Source organism: Acanthopagrus latus, chromosome 9 (genome assembly GCF_904848185.1).
Source record: "Acanthopagrus latus isolate v.2019 chromosome 9, fAcaLat1.1, whole genome shotgun sequence".
Lineage (NCBI taxonomy): Eukaryota > Metazoa > Chordata > Actinopteri > Spariformes > Sparidae > Acanthopagrus > Acanthopagrus latus.
In genome coordinates this window covers 21,590,199-21,613,606 of record NC_051047.1, presented here as the reverse complement: position 1 = coordinate 21,613,606, position 23,408 = coordinate 21,590,199, and the positions used below count along the sequence as shown (strand labels likewise).

The following is a 23,408-nucleotide window of genomic DNA, read 5'->3' as shown; positions in this document are numbered from 1 at the left end:
AAAAAGACTTTAGAATGTGTGAACTATTTAAAATAATTCCAGAGGGTTTCTGCGTTATGAGTGACTGAATAATACAACACTAGAAAAAAAAAATACTTTCAACATAGAAAAAGACAAATATTTATTTTTAAAAAATGACATAATGTGAAATTCATTTCATTGTCATAATATTATTATTCAACATTCACACAAAAATTATTTGGCAGTATATGAGATATTAAAGATTGCACTGTAACTGGATGACAGGTCGGTCAGAGTTCATCCCTCGCCTGGAAAACAAAGAAGATTGCATTAGAATCAGAAGGTACGGAAGCCGAGAATGGCCTTTGGTTTTTCTTCTTTTTTTATGCACCGTTATCTCGTGACAACAAATACTTATATCTCGTTATCTCGATATAACAAAGGTTGTTTTCTTGTGACGACGAATACATTTATCTCGTTATCTCGATACATAATAAACATTGTTTGCGAACACATTTATACATTTATATAACAAAGATTGTTTTCTTGTGATCATGAATACAATTATCTCGTTATCTCGATATAACAAAGATTGTTTTCTTGTGATGACGAATACATTTATCTCATTATCTCGATATATAATACACATTGTTTGCGAATACATTTATCTCGTTATCTCGATATATAATAAATATTGTTTGCGAATACATTTATCTCGTTATCTCGATATATAATAAATATTGTTTGCGAATACATTTATCTCGTTATCTCGATATATAATAAATATTGTTTGCGAATACATTTATCTCGTTATCTCGATACAACAAAGATTGTTTTCTTGTGATAACGAATGCATTTATCTCGTTGTCTCGATATAAAATAAACATTGTTTGCGAATACATTTATCTCGTTATCTCGATATATAAACATTGTTTTCCAATGCATTTATCTCGTTATCTCGATATATAATAAACATTGTTTTCCAATGCATTTATCTCGTTATCTCGATATATAATAAACATTGTTTTCCAATGCATTTATCTTGTTGTCTCGATATAACAAAGATTGTTTTCTCGTGATAACGAATCAATTAATAACGTGTTCGTCTTGATTTCAACCTGCAAGCGCTGCCACAAACGGCTTCCCTAGCCACTGGCTGTAGCTGTAGCCTACCAGTAAGTTACACTTTGTGTTAGTTTGTTTACTTGACTGGGTTTGTTTAGGGGTTAGCAGGTAAGGTAACGTAAATGCTGTGTCACAAGAAGGATAAAATGAGGCAAAAATGTACCATAATAAAAATACCATTGGTAAAATCCAACATGAGCTCCATATTCACATGCATACAAGTTTGGTTTAAACTTTAACAAACTTAAATATTCTCTTTATCCTGTGAGGAAATGATGTCAACTGGAACACTTTTGACTTTATTTCATCTTCAGATGCAGTTACACTCAATATCCATCAGAGGGAGCCACACTCTGTAGAGTGGTATAATGTGCCAAAAGGCTGTTAAGAGAATGTAAAAATGTAATAACAACAAAAAGCTTAAAGCCATCAAGGTAATAACCACAGTCAGAAGTAGTTCTGGTTTGTTCTGCTACAGGTTTGTCTTGCTAGTCAAAATGTCTGCTGTGAAAAAGACTTGTTACTGAACAGAACAGCTGTTCAAAACTGGTCAGAAGTTAATGGATTTTGGCAAAGAGCCTTTCAAGCTTTATAAAGTTGGTTAAAATAGTGCAGCTCTGGCTCTTACGTTGACAGACTTCTGCCATTTCAAAGTATCTACTTACAAAACCATTATAGTTACTCATCATTTCATACAGACCAGACTCATCATGCAGTACAACTTCAGGTGCAGTTCTGTCAATATCTACAAGAAACTGCTGCATGTTTCCAGATTCATCATAGCTTCTATGATGCCCCTGAGTTCCACCTCTTTATTGGGCAAAACAAGGCTGACTACAGCCATGTTTTCTGGATTAAATGTGATTTAAGAAAGTACAGCTTTTACACCTTAGATTCTCTAAGGTCAGCTGTGGTGAGGTGAAACACTCCACTCCACACTGATGGACGGCAAACTCATTGTCGTTCCTTACCCTCGTCCTGTGGCAGAGACACGGGAACAGGTCGTCAGCAGGTTGCTCTACGAGCTCCATGTCTGTACGAACCTTGGGCTCCGTGACCTGGAGTTTGGCATACTCCTACAAGATGAACATTAAAATCAGAGAAAATCATGACATGCAGGGGAAGTACATCCTGAAAACAAGCAAGCAGTTTTACTCACACTTGAATTGATTTGACATAAGGTCACCTGTGATAGAGGACGGCCTCACCACAGAGATGCAAAGACAATGATGAGGTAACTAATGAAGGAACTGATTTGACATAATGTCAAAATGTCAGGATACTTTAAATAGAGTTTATTCATTTTTGGGGTAATTTTGAGGTGAGATTTCTCCACACTGCTGCAGTGAAATGTAACCAAACGTGTACCTGTGACAGAATAAGGCATCAGGAAGTAGATGCAAAGACAATGAACATAAATAAGGCACACTAAAATACACTACAATACACTTTGATCCTAGGATGACTGAATGATGATGATGATAATGATTCATATATTCTCTCTAACTGCAGAAATGTTACCTGGAAAAGTTTGTAGTAGTAACAAAATATTCGGTCTCCCATAAGATTGTTGCGAGCAAACTGCTGACCCGCCAGTGCAATTTTCTTCACCTGAAAGACGGCAAGAAACAAGAGCGACAACATCGACACAAACAAAAGATTATTTACTCGTTATTTATAGAAATTCTTAATGAGGACAATAAGTAAGATTTATCCACAATCATCACCTCTTCATCGTGCTCACGGGCCCACTGGATCTTTTCTAGCAGGTCTCCGAGGTCCGCCCTGATCGGGATGTAGTGCTCCCACGGCCGGAGCTCGTTGTAGAAGTGCTCGTAGTAGCTCGAGTCCTGCTTTAAGACCACGCTGTCTCCTGCCAGGAGATACGGCAGCCGATACGCCGCCACCGTGCCGTCAATGTTTATTTGGTACTTGTACTGGTGACGGAAAAAAGTTAGAGATAATGAGAGTCTCCAAATCATCCTCTCTGCAGTTTTTATACATTCAGCAGACACAAAGCTACATGGGCATCCCGTTAGAAATGTGTTTTGTAAGTGGTCCTTGAGCATCAGTTTGGTTCATCATTTCCTTAGAAAAATGTCTGCATCTATTCTCTCCTCACGAGATATAATGTACGAGAAACTTAAGAAACATATTCTGAAGTATACTGGAGAACATGGATTTAGGCAACAAGTCTGATTTACAGACTAATTTCTCAGTGCCATGTGAGTCTACATCGAGTCAAACAATAGAGACTCCTCTTGAGTAATAAGGGTGTAAGTCTTTGCCGCTATTCTACTCTCAGCATGCCTCAGCTTGTTTGCTGAAAATTACTTCCTATGGTTGTAAAACAATTAGCTAAACATGCAAACTGCTGCAGTTAAGTGTTAATGGACACTGGTTGCTGCAGTCCTAGCATCTATTTTCCATTACTTGGTATCATCTGTTTCAAAGATGTATACAGTTTTTGCATCCAAGACGTTTAAAGTGTGAATGAACTCTGAAACCAGCCTCTCTCACCTTGAAAAAGTCAAAGAAAGAGACATGTTTGACCAGCGGCCCGTAGAGGCTCTCATCGTGTTTGAAGAAGAAGAAGTTGGTGAAAGCAGCGTCGATCATGTCGGGGTGAGCCCTCGACAGCTTGACCAGCTCCAGGCGCTCCTGTCGACTGTCTCGGCCTCTCCAGAAGGCTGTGGCGTTCTTCTCAGGCCATGATGGCCCCGTGTTGGCCTGCACCGACATCATGTCCAGACTTACTCTGTTGATTGAATACACAATATGTTGTTCAAATTCTTAATCTCAGCGTCTGTCAAAGTTATGAACTCATACGCAGAATGAGAATGTGGATATCCAGACAGTAATTGGCACCTCACAGTCGTGCATGTGAACATTCTGTCATCTTCGTATTTTACACGCATAAAGAATCACTTCATACTGTCAGCTTTGCCTCAGAGCCTTTAAATCATACATTGCACTACTTTACCAGTTCACTGCTGCGGTCAACAAAATATAGTTTTGTCACCAAGAGATGTTATTCTGCACCTGGTGATTCAGACTCACTCATTAAATGGCTAAAATTCCTGCAGGGCAAAAAGTCAATGCATGTGTGATGAGGCCACCTGTTTTTCTGGCTCAATCTAGATGTAAAATAAAATACTTGCAGCAAAACTTTTTTGTTGTCACACACCAATTGGCTATCTTGCACGGCATAAAAATGCATGAAGCAACGCTGAGGAAATAATGAGCATCCTGACACAGGGTTATTTTGGAGCCATTATCCTGTGTGCAGTGTGACAGTGTCAGTGTCCGTATACACAAGCTAACGTACTGTTATCTCCCCGAGGACAAAAATAAAATCATTATACTGCAAAACTGCAATGTGTCTAAATAATATTGTTCATTTATTTCGAACTCAGCAATATTAATGCATTTTTCAGCTTTGTCAGAAATTGCGCAACATGTTTGTGTTTCAGATTCACAGCTGTACCTTCCCATGGTCTCAAGGACGGACTCAGTCAAGTCGTAGGTGGGCATGACAATGTCTCTGGTGTTGTTTGAGCCGCACCAGGAAAAGATGGGATGAATCTTCTCAGACGCTTTCCTCTTCTCCAACGGCCAGTCACCCAGGTTAACAAAGAACTCTATATCAGGGAGCCGCACCTGGAGGAAAGTGGCATGGTCATTATAGATGTTGTGTGTTTTTAAAGACCATTTTAAGGAAAGAAAGAAAGAAAGAAAGAAAGAAAGAAAGAAAGAAAGAAAGAAAGAAAGAAAGAAAGAATAAATAAATAAAAGCACAATTCAATTCAAATAAAAATGACTAATGCAACATAGAAGTGAAAAAAAGTTATCCACATTTCTAAAATGTATGCATGGATAGTGAAAAAAAAAATTTAAATAAAAAAATAAATCATTTAAAAAAAAAAAAAAGTCAGCCCTTCCTTAAACTTTCTTTCAAAGTGCACAGATTAGATCAGATAACATTATAAAGGATAAGATTTTTTCAGTTCTTACATACCATTAAATATTATGAGCTTACCTTTCTGGTGAGTGACAGGAGGATGGAATCCATAAAGATTCTGAAACCAACATGTTCACCAAAGGTTTTCACGTAGACCTGAACAAAAACAAAGAGGATAAGCTCATGTATCATCATAACATCACAGGAGGGTTCATCAGGCAAGGAACTAACTGCTATTTTTAAGAAAGGGGTGCTATGTAGTTTTGGTGAAGAAATTAAAACGCTGAATCTAAATATTCACAATATTAATAAGGTCACAATACAAACTCAGAAATCTTTTTTTTTTTTCATGAGTGAATAAACAAGCTGTTCTCAGAGGAAAATAAGGTCCACATAACATTGTTTGAAGCTAGAAAGTTGGCAGGGTCCACCACATATAAACAAAGTTAAACAGTATGAAATTCTGTTGTCCTTCAAGGTCAGCTTATTTACCAAGTTGTGAAAACAAAAGACAGTTTGTTTAGTTTGTTTATGCATTTCTGTTCCGATTACAATTTATTCCCCAAAACTACGTCATGCACCTTTAAATACAAACAATATCCGTTGATGAAGATTATGTACTACGGTTGAAAGCGTCTGGAAACAGTATTCTGACGATCCACGTATTAGTTCTCCAAAGACCTTTCACACATACATAATAGTTGTTTCAGTTACATACAGATAACAAGACAAGCAGCAGAAATAAAGTTGATTCACACTTTACTACACTCGTTGCCAGTGTCTCATTTCTCAACCAAATGTATAAATTACAATGTGAGTGCAAATCAGCGACAACTGATTTACTACTGGATGTTCCCAGGTAATGTAACACTGTGACAATGTGGCTGTAAAACGTATCACTAGCACAGGAACCTGGATTGACGTCTACAGTGGTATTTTGAGAAGATTGTACCCTTGAACACCTGGCTGTCAGACTGTTCTTACAGGTGTGTCACATAGCTCCAGGCTGTCCTGGCCCACTTTACTTTACTACACGTCCCTAATCACTACTCATCCTGAAGAAATTCTACACTTTATTACCATACCACCCTTTGGTTTGAAAGAGAATCTGGGGATTTTTTGAAAATGTACTACTTAATATAGGTTTTCTGTTACATCAGGCTGTTGGGTACGTATTGCTTATTTCTTTCATTTTTGTTGTCTGTGATATTATACATGTGAGGTACCTTGTTGTCTTTAACGGTGTAATGGCAGAGGCTTTGTCTCTGCCCGAAACGCTGTGGGATCTCCTGTGCGTTGCGATCTGGGTCGACACTAGCATAGAGGGACAGGTCCCTGTCTATCTGGGGGAAGGTCTGAGGACAGTGCATGTGGGCCTCCCATACAGAGCCACTGGGCTGGGGACAGTCACAGCCCTCATGATAGACTGGGCCTGCAGAGGAAAAACACAGGAACATAAGGAAAATCATATTCAAAGCATATCAGTGGAGCCAGACAGCCACAGTTTTCATCCTAATACATATTGTGTAGGCAGCTTGGATCGTGTTCTACCTTTGAGAATGAATGGTGACTTGGCAACATGCTTGTTCTTGAGCAGAATGTGGATGTGAATGTCCGTGTAGGTGGCGTACATTCTGTAGCGGACCAGGAAGGAGCCATCCTGACGATCCAGGACTTGGATCCAGATCCTGGTGAACTGCTCCACTGGAGACACGATCTTCACTTCAAACGTCTCCTCACCAGGCGACGTCGTCAAACTTGTCGCAGAGGGAATACGGAGGATGGGATAATTATTCTTTTTTAAAAAGGTCTCCATAACCAAACCTTTTCAAAGAACATGACCTAAATGAAACATGTTTAAAACGTGCTATAAATAATTCAATCTGATGCTAATTTGACGGTTGAGGTGTTATTTTATTTGCTTCCAAATATAATCAGGTAAAATTACTGTTTGAAAAGCACAAGTGTTGTATCACTGGACACAGAGAATGAGTAAACAATCATTAACACTAGCTGCATTTACAAGAACCCTAATATTCCAAAAATAAATGGAATAAAACCCCAATCAGATTAACAATGTCTCATGTAATCTCCACTGCCTGATCTGAATTGAGAGGTAAACCTTGGATAATCCGTTCAGCAGGATAATGCTAGCGCCTGATAACCACCTAAATGCTAAAATCCAACTGTTTCTTTCTGGTTGGAATAACTTGTTGGATTGAATTATACTTCAGCACACTGGATTTGAAAAGAAGCAATTTACAAACAATTCAAATGACATTATTTTCCTAATACCTTCTGACTTTAATTACATATAACAAGTTGTTGCTGCTGATATAATTTCATGCCTTCTAGGTATTAGCGTGCCGTTATTGTCTCTCTTGTGTGCCAGCAGACAACAATAATGTAGTTTTTTGTTGTCAGCCTAAATGGAAGAGAGAATCTGATATCTTGTGATCCAAAGCACGTGTGAAAGTGACACCCAGTGAGTAACTGGGACGTCTTCATTGGTCCCATGGGAGCTTCTGGAAGAAAGGGGTCATTGGAGGATGTCTAACTTTTTGTCCCGGGGTGCTAACTTTCATGTCTGCTCTCTCAATACTGAGTAGTTTCAAATTTCAACGTGAGTGAAAAGATTTACTACGATGTCCTTTCTTTGTAGTCACGCAGTCCTCAGACACTGTCAACATTGTCCAGGGTCTAGAAAACTGGACAGAGGTTAAGTTTTTACCTGCTTGTAATTCTGCAATTTACCTAAATATTCCTAGAATGAGAAAAAGTGGGGTTACATTAAAGTACATTTATAAAACGATTAGATTATAAGCTTTTTAGAACAATTAATGTTTTTTGTTTTTTTTTAAATACATCAATTAAGTTTGAGCTCGTGCGGGTTGACCGATATGGCATTTTCATGGCTGATGATTAGACATCAAGGAGAGTGAAAACCTATAGTTAGGAATAATATTCATTTGCAATTAAAATGAAACTCAAAAATTTCAAACAGCAAGTGATGAAATAATCCGGAGTACAGTTTACTCAAGCATGTTGTTTGGACACGTTTTGAGGTACTTTACTTGAGTACTCTGCTACTTCATACCTCCTCTCCATCATATTTACTTAATAAATGTAGTGACTAGTTATTTTGCAGATTCAGATTATTCCGTTTTCATAGGCTATTTATTGTGTTACCAACCAGTCATTGTGTGAGAGGATGTTGCATCAGAGCCAAAATATCACAATTTCAATTTAGTTTATTTTGTCAGCAATCTGACGGAACTTTAACAGATTTTGATAATTGGAAAATGCTGAACATCGGCCCTGATGATCAGTCCACCCCAAACTGTCAAGCACTTTAAAACATCAGCACTTTGTAACTTTAGTTTTAGAACCAAGGCTGCTGTAATTTCTTGCTGCTTGTGTTGTGATTTAAATGAAAGAAGAAAAAAAAACAAAACAAACATTTCTCTCCACCTTTATTCCTGTTTAAAATCATTTACATGATGCGTTCACGAATTAATCTATAATTTCATGGTCAATGTTATTGGGTCCACCAGTGTAACCAGTGTTCAAAGAGCCCTGCTTCATCATTATAATCTTAATTATATTAACAAACAGTGTCTCGTGGCTCTAGCAAAGTACTTACCTGCACCAATAAAATTAATTTATGTACAAGTTTACAAACTCCAAATTACGATGTTATGTGGAGCACCTGAAGGCACCATTTCTTGCCAATAAAACTTTGCAGGTTATTCCGACTGTGGGGGGAAAGGTAGTAGCAACACCAAAGATGATTAGCAGGCCTCTGCTACAGTACTTACTTTCTCCCAGAACTGTCCACCGCCTGTATGTAGAAAAAACGAGCAGGGAGGACCATGTTTGCCTCCAGACCGGGTCCCCATACCAAAGTTTTCGCAGCACTGGGGACCGCTCCTGCCTGAGCTCCTGGGACTTCATGTCTGAACAGATCCAGGCAGAGGAGCAGAGTCGACCACGAAACCAGCCGAGGAGACATACCAGCTAACTGTCCGGGTTCACTGTCAGCTAACGTTAGCTGTTAGCTAAAGTTACTTTTCTAGCAACAGAGGTTCACTTTCCAAACCTGCCATTGTTGGTTTAAAAATGTCAAACAAAAAAAAAAAGAAGAAAGAGTGTGAATAGAAGTATGTAACGTCAGGTAAACCGTTACTTCGTCCCGTTTCCATATCAAATAACATCATCTAACGGTGGCATTGCTAGCAGCTAACATCTGACTAACATGGACGTAAAAGTTTAATTATTTTAACACAACGTCAGTGAGACGAAGTTACCGTTAGCTCGTCCTGAAATCACTCAACTGTCTGCTGAGAGAGCAGGGGGCGGGATAAGAACGCGCCATGCAGCGATCTGATTGGTCGTGGCTCCACAGACTTTGGGTGTGATTGGCTGATGACCATTTGGCTCCGCTGACCTTATTGCACAGAAATCCGGAAGTTAAAACCGTGTGTACAAGCTGGAGATGGATGGTGTTGAGAGAATGGGATGTGATCTGTGTGAATATAGCTAATGATGTTTTTGTGTTTGGCAATATTGACCAAGTTTTAACAGATTTCATTTTTTAAAATTTTTTTGGTAAATGTAGTATTTTGCCATTGCTTTTGGCTTGACTTACATTTTAAATACCTTTCAGAAATGCTTGAAAAATATGTCAATCTAACAAATATTTAACTCAGTCCAACTTCTCCCTAGATTTAATTTGTATAATAAATAAAATTGCATTTATTATTTTAGCAAAATATGACATTCATAAAATGAAATGGCTTGAACAATTGCCCTCCTGTCAAACATTTAAAGTTACAGATTTTAAATCGCAAATGGCATTGAAAAAACAGAAATTGGCAAAAACATTTAGACTATTTAGATATTTCAAATTTAATTTCAATTAGCAGACCTCTAAACTGTGTTTTGTTTTGTTTGTTTATTGATGTTGGGTTGTGCTCATAATAATAATAATATAATAATAACAATAACGATAACAATAATAATAATAATAATAATAATAATAATAATAATAATAATAATAATAATAATAATAACGCTGCACTTTCAAGCCTGCTTGATGTCAGTGGTAGAAGAGAATCAACAATGTGGAGATTACAGTCTATATTTCACCATTTTGTACCTTCAGCACATCAGTGGATTCTGGTCAGGGGCCATGCAGGGAAACAGAGCTCTCAACTGTGTACATCAATCAATGTTTATTTCAGTTTGCTTTTGCATCAACATATTTTCAGTTCTTTTTTGTCAAGTAATTTCTATTACACTAGTATAATATCAATAAGAACAAAAAGTGGTAGAATCCATTTAAATAAGACAAACTTTGCTGCCATCATTGAGAAAACCAGAGAAATGCTTTTTCAGGATACTAGTGTGAAGAACTACAGAGTTCCAGTGATTTAGACAGAGCCAGAATACCAGATACAGTACCAGCAGTAACAGGTACAACATATACAGAGAAAGATATCCCAAGAATGTCTTTATCTTTTGTTTTTTTGTTTCACCTTTCTCCCAAGATTGAACTGTACAGTTAATATAAAAACCAAAAACATACAAACCAAAAACATACAAACAAAACACCCTGTCAGTAGAAGTCAGATTTTTTTTTTTTTTTCAATTTTCTTTTGGTTTTTGTTTTTTTGTGTGTTTTCTCTGCTATTGAAAGTACTGCACTGAACACAAATCTCATTGACGGTACAGAGATATGAGAGAAATAAGTTTTTTGACTTTTTTTTTTTTTCTCGACATGTTTAAGACACCTCATTGAATCAATTCACATGTAACTCCTGAAATCACAGCCTCAGGACTTCAGGGCGTTGAGTTTGGTGAAAATAAATGGGGTTTAAAGGTATGACCAAGGAATGCCTCAGCAGCCTGACAGGAAGCAGGCAGAGATGGCTCGCAATTTTAGTTTGAATCTTTTTTATTTTTAGCGCATGTGTCGCTGTGCATATTCTATGTGGGAGTGATGCTTCATATGCATTAATGCTCGTGTTGGTAAAGGCCCGATGTGTGCAAGATGGACATCAATAATCCTCTGTTTGGTTTTTCAGATCGATTCAAAGTACAGACAGATACACAAGTACAAAATATCCTCCTCAGTTAATGCTGTTTGCCTGCGTCATGTGGCTACCCATTGACATGTACAACACAATCACAATATGATACACAACCATGTATCATGAAACATTTTGTTGTTTTTAACACACAAGAGCCTTCAGTTGAGAGGCCATCACCATCAAATATAGGACTGCGACGAGAGGATATCATAGTCATCAAGAACAATATTGAACGAAAAAAGAGAACATTATTTGCCTTCAGTTGAAATTGTTTGCGAATGTTTTACACATGTACATAGTTTCTTCACTGACTCACATCTGAACATCACTGAAAGAAAAAGAATAAATACTGTTACTTCTCCTGAACCGTTTGTTGATAGCGATTAAATGGGTGTGATTCTCCGCTTCGTACTCACAACGACAGTGACAATCTTTCGAGGAATGGTTGGTGATCACAGCAGAGGGCCGCTTGGGTGAAAACGTGTAAAGAACTGGGAGGGTATCATTCATTTTTGATTGCTTTGGTAGAGAAAGAGTCCGCTTATTTAACATTTGTGGCACTCTTTCTCTCGCACACACACACGCACACACAACCTAATGGCTCACTAAACTTCTGACAAAGGCAGCTAAAGACTCAAATGGTGAACCGGCAACAACCCCAAAGGAGTAAACAAATAAATCTAAAAAAACACCCTCTTACGTGTATTTTTTCATAAAGAAAACAGACTTATTTGACATTGATAAATGCCCTCGATTGCCAACTCCATGTCTCACCTGTTCAGATCAAACAGGAAACAAATGATGACTACCACATATTAGCTCTTTGTTAGTTAGTTTACAGCAAGTGGGTTCACTCACCTTGTTTTGTTTTTTTTTATGGCACATGAATAGTATATAGGTTCATACTGTAGATATAAACACACTGTGTCCAGAATTAAATCTTTCTACACGCCTCACACTAATCTGCTCCCTGTTTTCATACAACTGTCATTGGGGGGTGAGATATTCCTCGTCATCGTTTAATAATGCTTCTGTAAGTTGCAGCAGCCGAAAAAGTGAACTTAAATCAATGTGTTTAGACTGTGCAGAGGTAAGTGTAAATACTACGGATTTGTGTTTGCACTGTGCAGCCCAGAGTAATTGGTAAGAATATAGGTTTTAGCGTTGTTTTAAGTGTGTGAAGAGAAAGCTAACTACGTGTTTCTATATCGTGGCAAGTAATATTTGCTGAGACTAAGAAAAGAAATGTAAATAAACAAAAAATAAAAATAGAAAAAAGGGAAAGTAACACAAGTTTTGGCTTAATAGCAATGCAGGTATACATTTCCCTTTTTATATATAGTTTTTTGTCAATATTTCAAAAAATATAAAGTATTTCATTGTCTCTGTTGTTGGCTTACATCTTTAAATAAAACTTTTTTTTATTTTGTATCTCCTGTTAAAGTAGCATGCTGCTTTTTAGTATGGCAGTTGGATATTTTTAATAGTCATCCATTTTGTTTTCATGCATTTCTTGTTGGTTTCTTTAACTTTTGAGTATCTACACAGTGAGGTCCAGAAAACCCAACCACACACTCAAACGCACACACACACATACACACGAATACACACAGACAGACTTGTCGGATATTTCTAGTTCCATCTTCAGTCCTTCAAAAGCCGCCACTCTCTTTCTCTCCTCTACATGTCTAGTTGAGGACTGAGTTCGTCCTCGTCCTTCAACAATGTGACAGTGCCGTACATATAGCCAGTCCAGAAGCCTTAAAAGGCAAAGTCACTCTTGAGTCTCTCTTTTAATTGCCCTCATTTGTAGAGTGAAAGTCCGTGTCCCGGCGTGAAGTTCCCAGAAGTCCAAGGGCAGCCTCCGCCCTCTGTCCTGCTATTAGAACTGGTACCACTTCTTGTCCTTGCACTTTAACATCAGCTGGAGAAAGAGCGTTGAGAGTAAATAAATAACGTGATGTGGAATTGGCACCAGATTTTTAACATTATTGTGTTCTTTCTAAAATTACAGTGGTGATTTGGGATGAGAATGACATAACTTTTTTCTTTTCTTTGTACAGCCTTACTGGGAAATTTCATTTTAATGTATAAAACCATGATTTAACTTAAAACCAAACGTACATTAACAGTGATTCAGTTATATTTCTATATTATTTCCGTCAAACCACATCTTAATTTTGATGGCTTGTTTAAACAATACAAATAGTGAAATAGTAAAATACTATAACTGACAGATAAATTGTGTATCACACAGCATACCAAAGTTTTTAAAGCTAGACACTGTCTCTGGGAACTGAAGGAGGGAGCAACTGCGGGCCTGTGGAAATAGGAGTAGGGTGGAGGAGTATTCTAACTGCCAGAAGGGGGAAACTAACCTCATGTGATTTAGAAATTACATACTGACGTCTGTGTTTCCTGTGGTGCATTCGCATCGGATAATCCAAGTCTGCATTTACTGGCCTTATCTTGAGGATATGAGGTAAAGGCTCCTTTACATCAAAATTTCAAAAGCAGAGCACCTGTTCTTTTGTAGCCACATTAGCCACTGTGACCTCCTCTGTTATTAATTTTAAATGTCACTACAGCGATCTCAGTGCACATCCGCTGTCAACTGTTCAACATACAGTATTATAACCTGACCAGATTTCTTAATTGTTCTTTTATCTTTTTTTTTTTTTTTTTACATAAACATGGTGACCAAATACTTGTTTATGAATTTTTAATTATCCAGGTTTTTGTTTGCCTGCTTGTTTACCTCATGAGCATGTTTGGAGAAGGTTTCTGCACTGGTCATCATCAGGGCTGTTCGTTCCTCCAGCTCTCCGAGCCTTTGGCCTCTCTCATCCAGAGCAATGCGAGCCCTTGCCAGATCACCCACTACTCCGCTAGCTGCCACCTTCATACCCTCCATTCCACCTTGCCCGGGGATGTGCTGGGCCAAACTCCGAGAAGCCTTCCCAGCTGCTGCTTCACCAACTGTCGACAACATCAGGTTAAAAAGGAAAGAGAAAATGAAACAGAATAAAGCTGAATTCATGTTATGATGCATTTTAAGCCCTTAAGAAGTTCTCTTTTAGGGTGAATTAGTATGCAATAGAGTGACACTATTCATACAATGAAAAAGAAAGAAAAGACAAAAAAACACACAGAGCTCCTCTCTGTCGAAGGTATTGGCATTTCCTCCAAAGAAGCCCTTTAGGAAGCCTCTGTTCTGGGCTTCTGGTGTTTCTATCGGTGTAAACAGCTCTCCCAGCATCTCCTGAAAGCAAAGACAACAAATTCTCAACAAATTCTCAGCAGTCAATACATTTTAATAAAAATTCTGCACCAGGGATGTACTGCAGGTATTGGTTTATCACACATCGGTGATTACCCACGTTGGATGGCTATTTTTTTTTTGTTAGCTTTCACGCCCCCTTATTTAAAAAAAAAAAAACATGGCATCCTTATATGTAACTGGAAGACTTGTACTGTCAACTTTTCCTTACTGACTGGCTAGGCAGATGATAATCTGAGTAACTACTGTTGCCTGTAGGTGGCACTATGGCAGCACCATGCAACTACTGTAACTCTGTTATCATTAGTGAGGGAGCAGCAGTGGCTCTTAAGAATAAACACATGCATGAACGTGCCCATGTCTACACACACACACGCATACAAACACACATACCGTAAAACAGTCACACAATTGACCTAGCGGAGTTCACACCACAAGTGACAAGTGTGACATTTCACTTTTAAAGCCTGACAGAAGATTAAAATAATTGCATGTGCGCTTCTGAGCTGAGAAAGAAAATGTGAGATGACACAAATGGTCAATCGCACGATGAGGGGGCAACTTAATAAGGAAGGCTTCAGAGCACATACTGGATTACTTAGAGACTTGTGCCTTTGGGAATGAACAATCTCAAGGTCTTTTTAGAAAATCTTAGAAAACAGCCTTTATATGCGTGTTTTTAATGTTTTTCTATCATGATATCAATCATTTTTACAAAGAGATAACACTTGTCCCCATTATTTTCAGTGATTATATGCATATTTGTCTTTGTTCTTCTGTTTTCCATAGTGATCCTTTTGAAAACATGTTTTGATATTTACATATGCACATATATGACTTCAGAGTTGAAGGACCCCCTGGCTGTATGTAGTATTAAAAGTGAAAAATGCAGTTCTTGGTGTCAAAGATTCTATAGATATTGTGTAATTTAACAGTTCAAGAGGATGCATGTGATTGTGTAAACACCGCTACATGTGTAACTGCTGGCTGTATTTAAGCACTATGTCACTTGGGTGAGTGCTGAAAAAGACTGAAATATTGACGTTATTCTAATAAATCTATCAATATATTTTTGTAGCAAATGGTCAGTCAAGCAAAACTGGAGTGCAGATATATAGGTAAGATACAGATATGTTTGACAGATAGACAGCATGCACACTACACACACGCAGACTGCAGTGCTGACCTGCAGGTTGTCACACATCTCCTGGCTGTATGTAATTCTCTGGATCTCTGTCGGGGAGCTGAGGTATAGTGCCTGCCCCCCGTTGGTAAAGCAAAAGGTTCTCGCAATGCGCATGTCTGTCAGAGGCAGGTAATTGATATCCATCAGCGGTCTTAGACTGGGCAAACTGTGAGCAGAGCGAGCAGAACAATAGACACGTTAGACACCTGCAAATAAAAAGTGTATCCAGCAGAGAAAACCACAATAACAATCATGATTATCAAAGTCGAAACCAATCTCGGAATTATTTATCACAACTTTGTGTCAGTCTCTGGTAACAAAGTTGTTTATTGCGTGTGAACATCTGACAGATATAAACCTGCCACTAATCCTACAATGTAACTATTAATATTCCTTGAAATGAATTTCTATTCTTAGAAGATACAAATAAATTAGGACAAAGGCGGCACAAAATGGCATCAAACCAAGAAGATATTCCTACATGAACAACTTAGTGACCCGATGTGCTGTTTTTTCTTTATTGAAAATATTCTTGCCTGTATCATGTATGTTTAATGTTATGTTTAATATCTGATGAGACAGACAAAAGAAGTAAACATGTCCAAAAGATGCATTTTATCAGATGTTTTGAAAACAGATCGAGGTTGTACCTGAGTGTCATGACATGTCCGTTAGCGCAGAAGCAGGCGAGGCACACACTGTTAGACACGGACACCACGTCGGCTCGCAGCACAAAGGATGATTCTGTGATGTTGTGGACAAACAGGCAAGACTGTGAGGGCAGCAAGAAGACTTTGGCCTGCCTCTCTGAGCACACCACAGCTAGATGTCCGTCTCCGCAGGTGTCCTGAGAGGATGACGGTGAAAAGTGGACCAGCTTGCGTTTCCGTGGTCTGTCAGGATCCTCAGGGGCGTTGGGGTCTCGCCAAACCTCGTAGGGGCTCTGAAGGAGCGCTCCCATGCAGTCCAGGAAGCTGAAGCGTAAAACCGAGCCCTTCAGCATCAGCACTGCTCCTGGGAATCAACAGAGGGAAGGCATGACGTCAGAAACAACAATTTCTACAAATACGACATATTACTACAAGACGTGGATGCATCTCCACTGCAACACTCAATTTCCCACTGAAACTGGTCAAACAGTGACAGTGGATTTTAAAGGTTAATAAAATAATAATACAATAAGTTTGGGGCAGGAAATAGTTATACGATTGGCGTCAAGATGAAAAAAAAGGCAAAGTAATAATACTTAAATAAATCTGGATCACTGAACATCAAACCAAAAGAATAGTCATCAAAGTTGTTACATGTGGCCCTATATAAAACAGACTGCACACACTGCTTAAGTTGGTGTGTTGTTGTGTTTGTTTACTGTGTTTTGTTTTCCTCAGAGCACCTGCAAACAATTACTGATGAGGGAGGCCAGGTGGGGCAGTGTGAAGTGTGGAACAGCGGGTGTACCTTCTCACACCTGTGCACACCAGACAGCAGGCAACACAGACTTTTCTCCCCAAGCGTTTTATTTACAATGTTGGGATTTTAGTTTGGGATTAAAATCACTTGTAGTCCATTTATCGGGTCTTGTTTGGTTGCAGTTTGATTCTTTTCTTTAGGTAGGTTAGGGACCACAGCGGCCCACTGCACAGCTGGCTCAGTAGCTTCCTCATCTTTTTCTCTTTTGTGCCAAAGCCCTTTGTTAATTTTGTGTTGCTCTTTAGGTATGGTGGTTATTCTTAAAAACAAACAAACAAATAAATAAATAAATCTTGTGTGTTTTCCATTTGAGATGTCTAGGTGTCCTCTGCATGTTCCTCTTTCTAGTGAAGCCTTTTTGTTTAGAGAGACCGTAACATAAATAAATGTGTAAACTGATGATGTACCACTTCATCTGCCTTTACTGGAGCAAAGTTAGACTGATACCCATAGACTGTGAAAATGTCTACTCAGTGCTCATTGACATCCTATAACAAAGCGGATCACATACACAATTAGGAGCCTACTGTGACCTGTCATCTACCATTAGCTTATAAGTAAACCATCACTAATATATAAGCTGGAGTTTGATGACATTTTTGTCAAATATTAAATCTTCCTGCAGAAAACATCTTCTATCAATGGGAGGTCCACTGGAGCACTTTGAGAACACAAGGGAAGAGTTCAACAAAAGTTGCTTCTCTCCTCAATTTTCTCTATGACCTTCCAGTAATAGGCTTGCATCTTTTGTTCCGTCTCAACAAAACAACTGTGGCTTCAAAGGGCTGTATTTTTCCGTCTGTTGATGTTTTTTTTACTCTGAGTAGGAGAGACCCTCTTCCTCTCACAGCAGGGCTTCTGCACTGGTAATATATTTTGAGTGTCTCAGTTTTGTTTGGTCAAAGTGCAAACACAATATGGCTGCCAAATCTGTCCTTGATCTGACTACAGAAGGAAGTCAATACAAGATCTCGTCCCGCTAATTGAAATAAATAAGGTTTTAAAAGCACTGGAGTATGAGTAAGACCAGGGGAGAGAGCTGGGCTTTCAAATGCTGGTCAAACAACTTAACACAGTGTACTTGGATCCTCGGGCAATTACCTGCTCTTATCTTAAAAGCCTTGTGTTGCATCAACATTGCATTTGTCATACGTCTCAGTAGATGATTTCTGTCAAAAATACAAATGGAACTGAAATGAGAGCTAATGTCTCTGTACTTAGATGAGCATTTTCAAAGTGTTCAAAGGGTACCCGAGATCATTCTTTGTGAAACTGCTTGTTTACTTCACAGTAATATGAAAAAAAAAATAAAAAATAAAAAAACGCTAATTAGTCTGCTCAAATTGTAGCCGGCAGCTGTTTTCAGGAAAAAAGTTCACATAAACCACCCATTGTTATGGGAGATATGCACATAATTGAACATGCAATTCTGTTTAAGAGGTTTCATTGTTGAGGCAAAGAAATAGAACTAAAATGAGTGTCAGATTCAAATAACATTGTAACTGATTATCTTTTTTGCAGTTCTAAATCTATCTATCTCAACTTTTAAATTATTATGTATTCATAATAATTTGAAAGTTGTCTTGTCTGTCTTGATTGTTGCTGCTGACAAGGCTGAAAGCAGCTTTAAACCCTTGAATAGATTTAATTAGATATGAACGCCTTTAATAGAATTGTATTGGAAACATTTTGATCTAATATAGCAATTTGTTGTGATGTAAATGTAATGGGAGTGGTGAGACGGAATGCCACATTTAGTTTATGAATGTTCTCAATAAAACCTTTAAGTCTGATAAAAAAGCCTGCCATGACAGGTAAATGACAAATTATGTTTTCAGGGTTGATGTCAGGTTGTCATCGCAAGAACATCTCAAACAATGTCAACTTAGCATTAAAAGTTTTATGACTGACCAAATGTTACTCAACTGAACAGTCATAAAAAGATTTACAATGACTCATTAATGTCAGTCTCATGCACACCCTATTTAAATGAAGTGTTGCTAGGACCTCTGTAAGGTTGTGATGACTAGGACTTACCACTGGGGCCAATGGTCACAGGTTCCTCCATCCTCTCCTCCTGGTCAGTGGGAATGGACATTGGTATGAGCAGCACCACGCCTAAGCTGGTGCCCACCCACAGACATGGGGTGGGCACGGCGTCAGTCTTGCGACCGTAGGACTCTCCGAACTGCAGCGTGGTAATAGCTTCTTTGGTGTCCCGGTCGATGCTGGACACACTGGAGCTGCGTGAGCGGCTGAAGGAGTTTTCACGGCTCTCTGTAGCAGCGGCCGTCGAACACGGAAGCACGACACAGGCAGAAACGATGCAGGAGGAGAGAGACGTGAAGCGATGGCAAAACAGGAAAGGGGAGAAAGAGAAAACAAGAAAGAGAAAGGCAGAGTTGCAGAAGTCGCAGAGGCAAATAGCAATGTGGTGGACAAAGAAGACAGAATGGTGGTGTGAGAGGACAAGCAGTTAAAAAGGAAAAAGTAGCAGTGAAAAGAAGTGCGGCACACAGGTATTCTAAAGGTCATCTATGATTTGTCTGCAGATTGTATGTGATGCAGAACACTGGAACAAATAGTAAAATGCCACTGAAAAGATGTGATACAGTGAGAAGTAAAGTGTGTAAAGTGACAACTGGACACACACACAAACACACACACACACACACACACACACACACACACTTCTGTCGTTGTTTTACTGAGAGTGCACCGGTTTTCACTCACTTCAGCGTGGCCTAGTGACACACTCGGATACGCTGCTTGTGTTTACACACACACACACACACACACACACACACACACACACACACACACACACACACACACTCACACATTATAAATACACATATTTACAAATGAAATGTGCACACACACACACACACACTCAGTGGAAGTTGCAAAAAAAAAAAAAAATAAACTCCTTTAACTCTGTTTGAGTGCTACCCATTCAGGTCTTCCATTGTGTACTTAAAGCCTCCATCATAAAAGTATTTCTGTATTGCTGCCTTTCTGAATTATTCAGAGCCAGGCAATGTGCAAGACTGTGTTTCACTGCCTCATGCTACACAGAGTGCAGACTTTATGTAACTACAGATGGGGGGGGAAAGCCCAGCATAAACACGTCAGGCCAAACTGAAGAAAAGTTTGACAGATGCTCAGGAATTTTTCGTAGCCATTATGAGAACCGAATAAAAACCCCCAAAACAAAGACTGTCGGGAATATACAGGGTACTGTATGTAAAAATGTGGTCACTGCTATAAATATGCAATTACCCACCTCCTACACATCAGGAAAAGAGCAACCGGTTCTGGGCATGTTTTCAACGACTACAGGACTGACTGACATACTGACTGACTGACGGACAGACGGACGGACGGACGACGGACGCATAATAAGCAGGACGACATCAGTTGATGGCTTTGTGGCCGAAGCCCCCTTACCTCTCTCACTCCAGCAGTAGGGGGCGCTGGTGTGGTGCTCGTCGTGGGAGTACATAGTGACTCCATGTAACTGCTGAAGCATTGCCCTCCTGGATGCATAACCTACTTGTGCCCCCACAACATGAACCCCATATAACAAACCACACCCCACCATGCCCCAGAGAATACACACACACAATCCACCCAACCACCCATTCACAAACACACACACAAGGGCAGCCATCCAGCCAAATATATATATATGGACGAGACGGACAGATGAACAGCGGTACCAGAGAATGAAAGGAAGGAAAAAAAAAAAGAGAAAGATGCAACTGAGAGATTGCTTCAAATACATTCAGACAGAGAGGCCGTCACCTATGTTTCTGGTGGCCACACAACCTCTACTCGTTCATCCACCTTCTCCCTAGAACCTTTTTTCAGCACCATCTGCTCGACTAAATGCTGTTGGCATGAGTAGCAGGTTTCTGCGCTTCAAATGACACGGATAAATCTAGTATTGCATACCTACTTGCATTCCAGCGTGGTCGGTATAGAGCTACCGTACAGCACTGTTGCGCGACAACCAACATTTTTGATACAGCTGATATCGTTACAGATGATCCAAGTCTACAAAAATACACAATCAATTCACTACAAAACTGACATGACAACTCCTCCGAAGTATTGTTTGGTGTATTTTTTTTTTCTTGTTCACCACAGTACCAAAACAGCATCAATGTATTTGGTGTCATGACGACAATGCTGTACGATAATGCTGGCAGCCACGCAGACAAAATAGCCTTGAGACTCGGTGGCAGCTCAGTTTGGCCGTGTGTCGCTGGAGTGTGTTTACGCTGTGTGACAGAGCCTGTGGGGCGCTGGCTAATGAAAGTCAGGCACAGTGGTACTCTGACAGGACACAGGGACCCCTGGGGGGCCCTTACAGGGAGCTAGAGGCAGGCGAGGCAGTGTCAGGGAGGAGATAAGGAGAAGCAGACAATGTGAAGCAGTGAGACGTACAAGGTGCCAGATTTTAACAGAGGTACATGCACATACACCCACACACAGTGCAGAGAGGACGAGGACAGACACCTGGAGACAAGGCTTAACACAGTCTGTGTACCACCAGCACTTTGTGCAAGGATTAATGCCAGTCAATGCATACGATAGATCTATCAGGTTTTTTAAAAAAAATAATTGGGTGCTTAATTGGGGATTAAAAAATCTTTGAGCTCAAAATGTGACATTTAACAATTCGAATAAGTTTGTCAATTATTTCATAGAGTCAACAGGGACATCTTCCATCAACAAGCCAGAAAATAAACTGTCAGCTGCTCTGGCATTTGGATTTCTCCCTTGCAGTCAAACACAGACGTAGGTGTGTGTGGGTGTGGACTTGAGTGTCTTTTGAAGGACACTTCTGCATCTGTTCAGGTAGTCACTGAGTCACCACAGCTCTGTGCCACGGTGCAGGAAAATATATTCTCTTACTGCCTCTTTTCCTCGTGAAACTTGTGAAATTATGTGATTCTATAATATGTGGATTGTACTTAATTATACTTTAATTCACTACATTTTTAACCCTTGTTCTTGACCAAAATGCTGCCAATTTTCAGACCTCACCTGCAAATCCAGCAGTGCTTCAATATTTAATAGGTGTGCCGCCTAACAAAGATGGGAGGTATGGAAATGTTTACTGTACACTGAGTCTGGCTTCCCCTGCCATTTCCCTCCTCAGTTTCCTCCTCCTGGCATGCAGGCCTCATTAACATCGGCCTCATCTCTCGCACTGCTTGTTGACCTTTAATTATTCCAGTGATCCTGCTGGCTCTTCACTGTGGTAACCCAGTGCAATGGATAAACAACAGCACGAAATGTAGGAAACGGATAGAGAATAGGCGAGGAAAAGCAACCTCAATACACTCACTTTAAGCGGCTGCAGATATTCAATGACATTCTTCCTTATTACATGCATCTCTTAGTGCATCATATGTCTTACTTGTGGTTTAAAACAAATTATAGTATGTCATTTGATCAGTTTCAAGAGAGAGGGGAACAGCAGAACATTTAACTGAAAATACTTACTACTCAGATCAATGAAATTAAATCATAAAATATTTTTTGCCGTATATTCAATCTTATCAGAATGCGCTGCTTCTGTTTCTAAGCTTATGTTGCTTCATAGAGCGCTGCAGTGTCATGAACGACAAAACGGGAATTTTTTTTAGACTGATACAGAACTAATGTGCCAAAGAATCTGAAAGTTGAACTAAAATGTTACCTAAAACGTCACAGCAAGTTGCCTTTTAGATCGTGTGTCTACATATTATTTTTTTTGAGTGCCAGTGTCTTCTTTCACTTGTTCCCAATGAGGAGCATGTGGCTACCAAGAGAAAACAGGTTGCACCCAATGTCGTTTTTTCAAAGACCTCTGCCCTTTGTGTGCAACCGCTCCGAGCGGTTGTAGTTAAAAACTTTTTTTGCTGCCTCTCTTCAGGCAACCAATCATATATTGGATCAGCCAGGTCTTTTTATCCTATGTCCCCGTTTTACCACGGAAATGGAGGAGAAGCTTGTCCTAACTGGGTCCGCATATCCTGAGCTTTATCAGAAAGAATCTATTATACCAGAGACAGAAAAGTCTGTTTGTTTGAACAGATCAGCCGACACATAATGTTGCAGTGATTGTTGTCCTTTTTTCACCCTGCACGTAGTAAACCTGTTTTTAGCTGTGTAATCAATCCTCTGTTTCCATAGCATTTGCTAATGTCAATCAAAATGAACCTGAGCGAAAGTGCATTCAAACATTGCACCAGCACTTTTCTACTAGTGAGAAATGTTATGTGGACACAAGCCCTTGCATTTTGTCATTTCAGGATACATTTCAGCTAGAGGGGTTGC

At 39.3% G+C, this 23,408-nt stretch overlaps 2 protein-coding genes across 11 annotated transcripts in view; both read right to left on the bottom strand.

Moving 5' to 3' along the window:
- Positions 1 to 104: 104 nt before the first annotated feature.
- poglut2 (protein O-glucosyltransferase 2) lies at positions 105 to 9,394 on the bottom strand. Its single transcript, XM_037110621.1, has 10 exons — positions 8,866 to 9,394; positions 6,599 to 6,804; positions 6,274 to 6,479; positions 5,126 to 5,203; positions 4,574 to 4,746; positions 3,607 to 3,844; positions 2,814 to 3,023; positions 2,608 to 2,697; positions 2,058 to 2,162; positions 105 to 269 (listed from the first exon to the last, which is right to left on the bottom strand). Exons 1-10 carry the CDS (start codon positions 9,057 to 9,059, stop codon positions 252 to 254), a joined length of 1,518 nt encoding a protein of 505 aa, XP_036966516.1. The 5' UTR covers positions 9,060 to 9,394; the 3' UTR covers positions 105 to 251.
- Positions 9,395 to 10,262: 868 nt separating this feature from the next.
- The window catches only part of stxbp5l (syntaxin binding protein 5-like), a 134,583-nt gene continuing 121,437 nt past the window's right edge, over positions 10,263 to 23,408 (bottom strand). For 7 of the 10 annotated variants that reach the window (XM_037109249.1, XM_037109250.1, XM_037109254.1 and 4 more), the window contains 7 exons: positions 20,526 to 20,627; positions 19,113 to 19,352; positions 16,256 to 16,619; positions 15,606 to 15,771; positions 14,290 to 14,401; positions 13,898 to 14,118; positions 10,263 to 13,063 (listed from right to left, as the gene is read on the bottom strand). In XM_037109249.1, coding sequence (XP_036965144.1) covers positions 13,022 to 13,063; positions 13,898 to 14,118; positions 14,290 to 14,401; positions 15,606 to 15,771; positions 16,256 to 16,619; positions 19,113 to 19,352; positions 20,526 to 20,627 — 1,247 coding nt within the window. In that variant the 3' untranslated portion in view covers positions 10,263 to 13,021. The remainder of the gene's footprint in view (positions 13,064 to 13,897; positions 14,119 to 14,289; positions 14,402 to 15,605; positions 15,772 to 16,255; positions 16,620 to 19,112; positions 19,353 to 20,525; positions 20,628 to 23,408) is intronic. The other 3 variants (XM_037109253.1, XM_037109258.1, XM_037109259.1) reach the window with 1 other exon arrangement.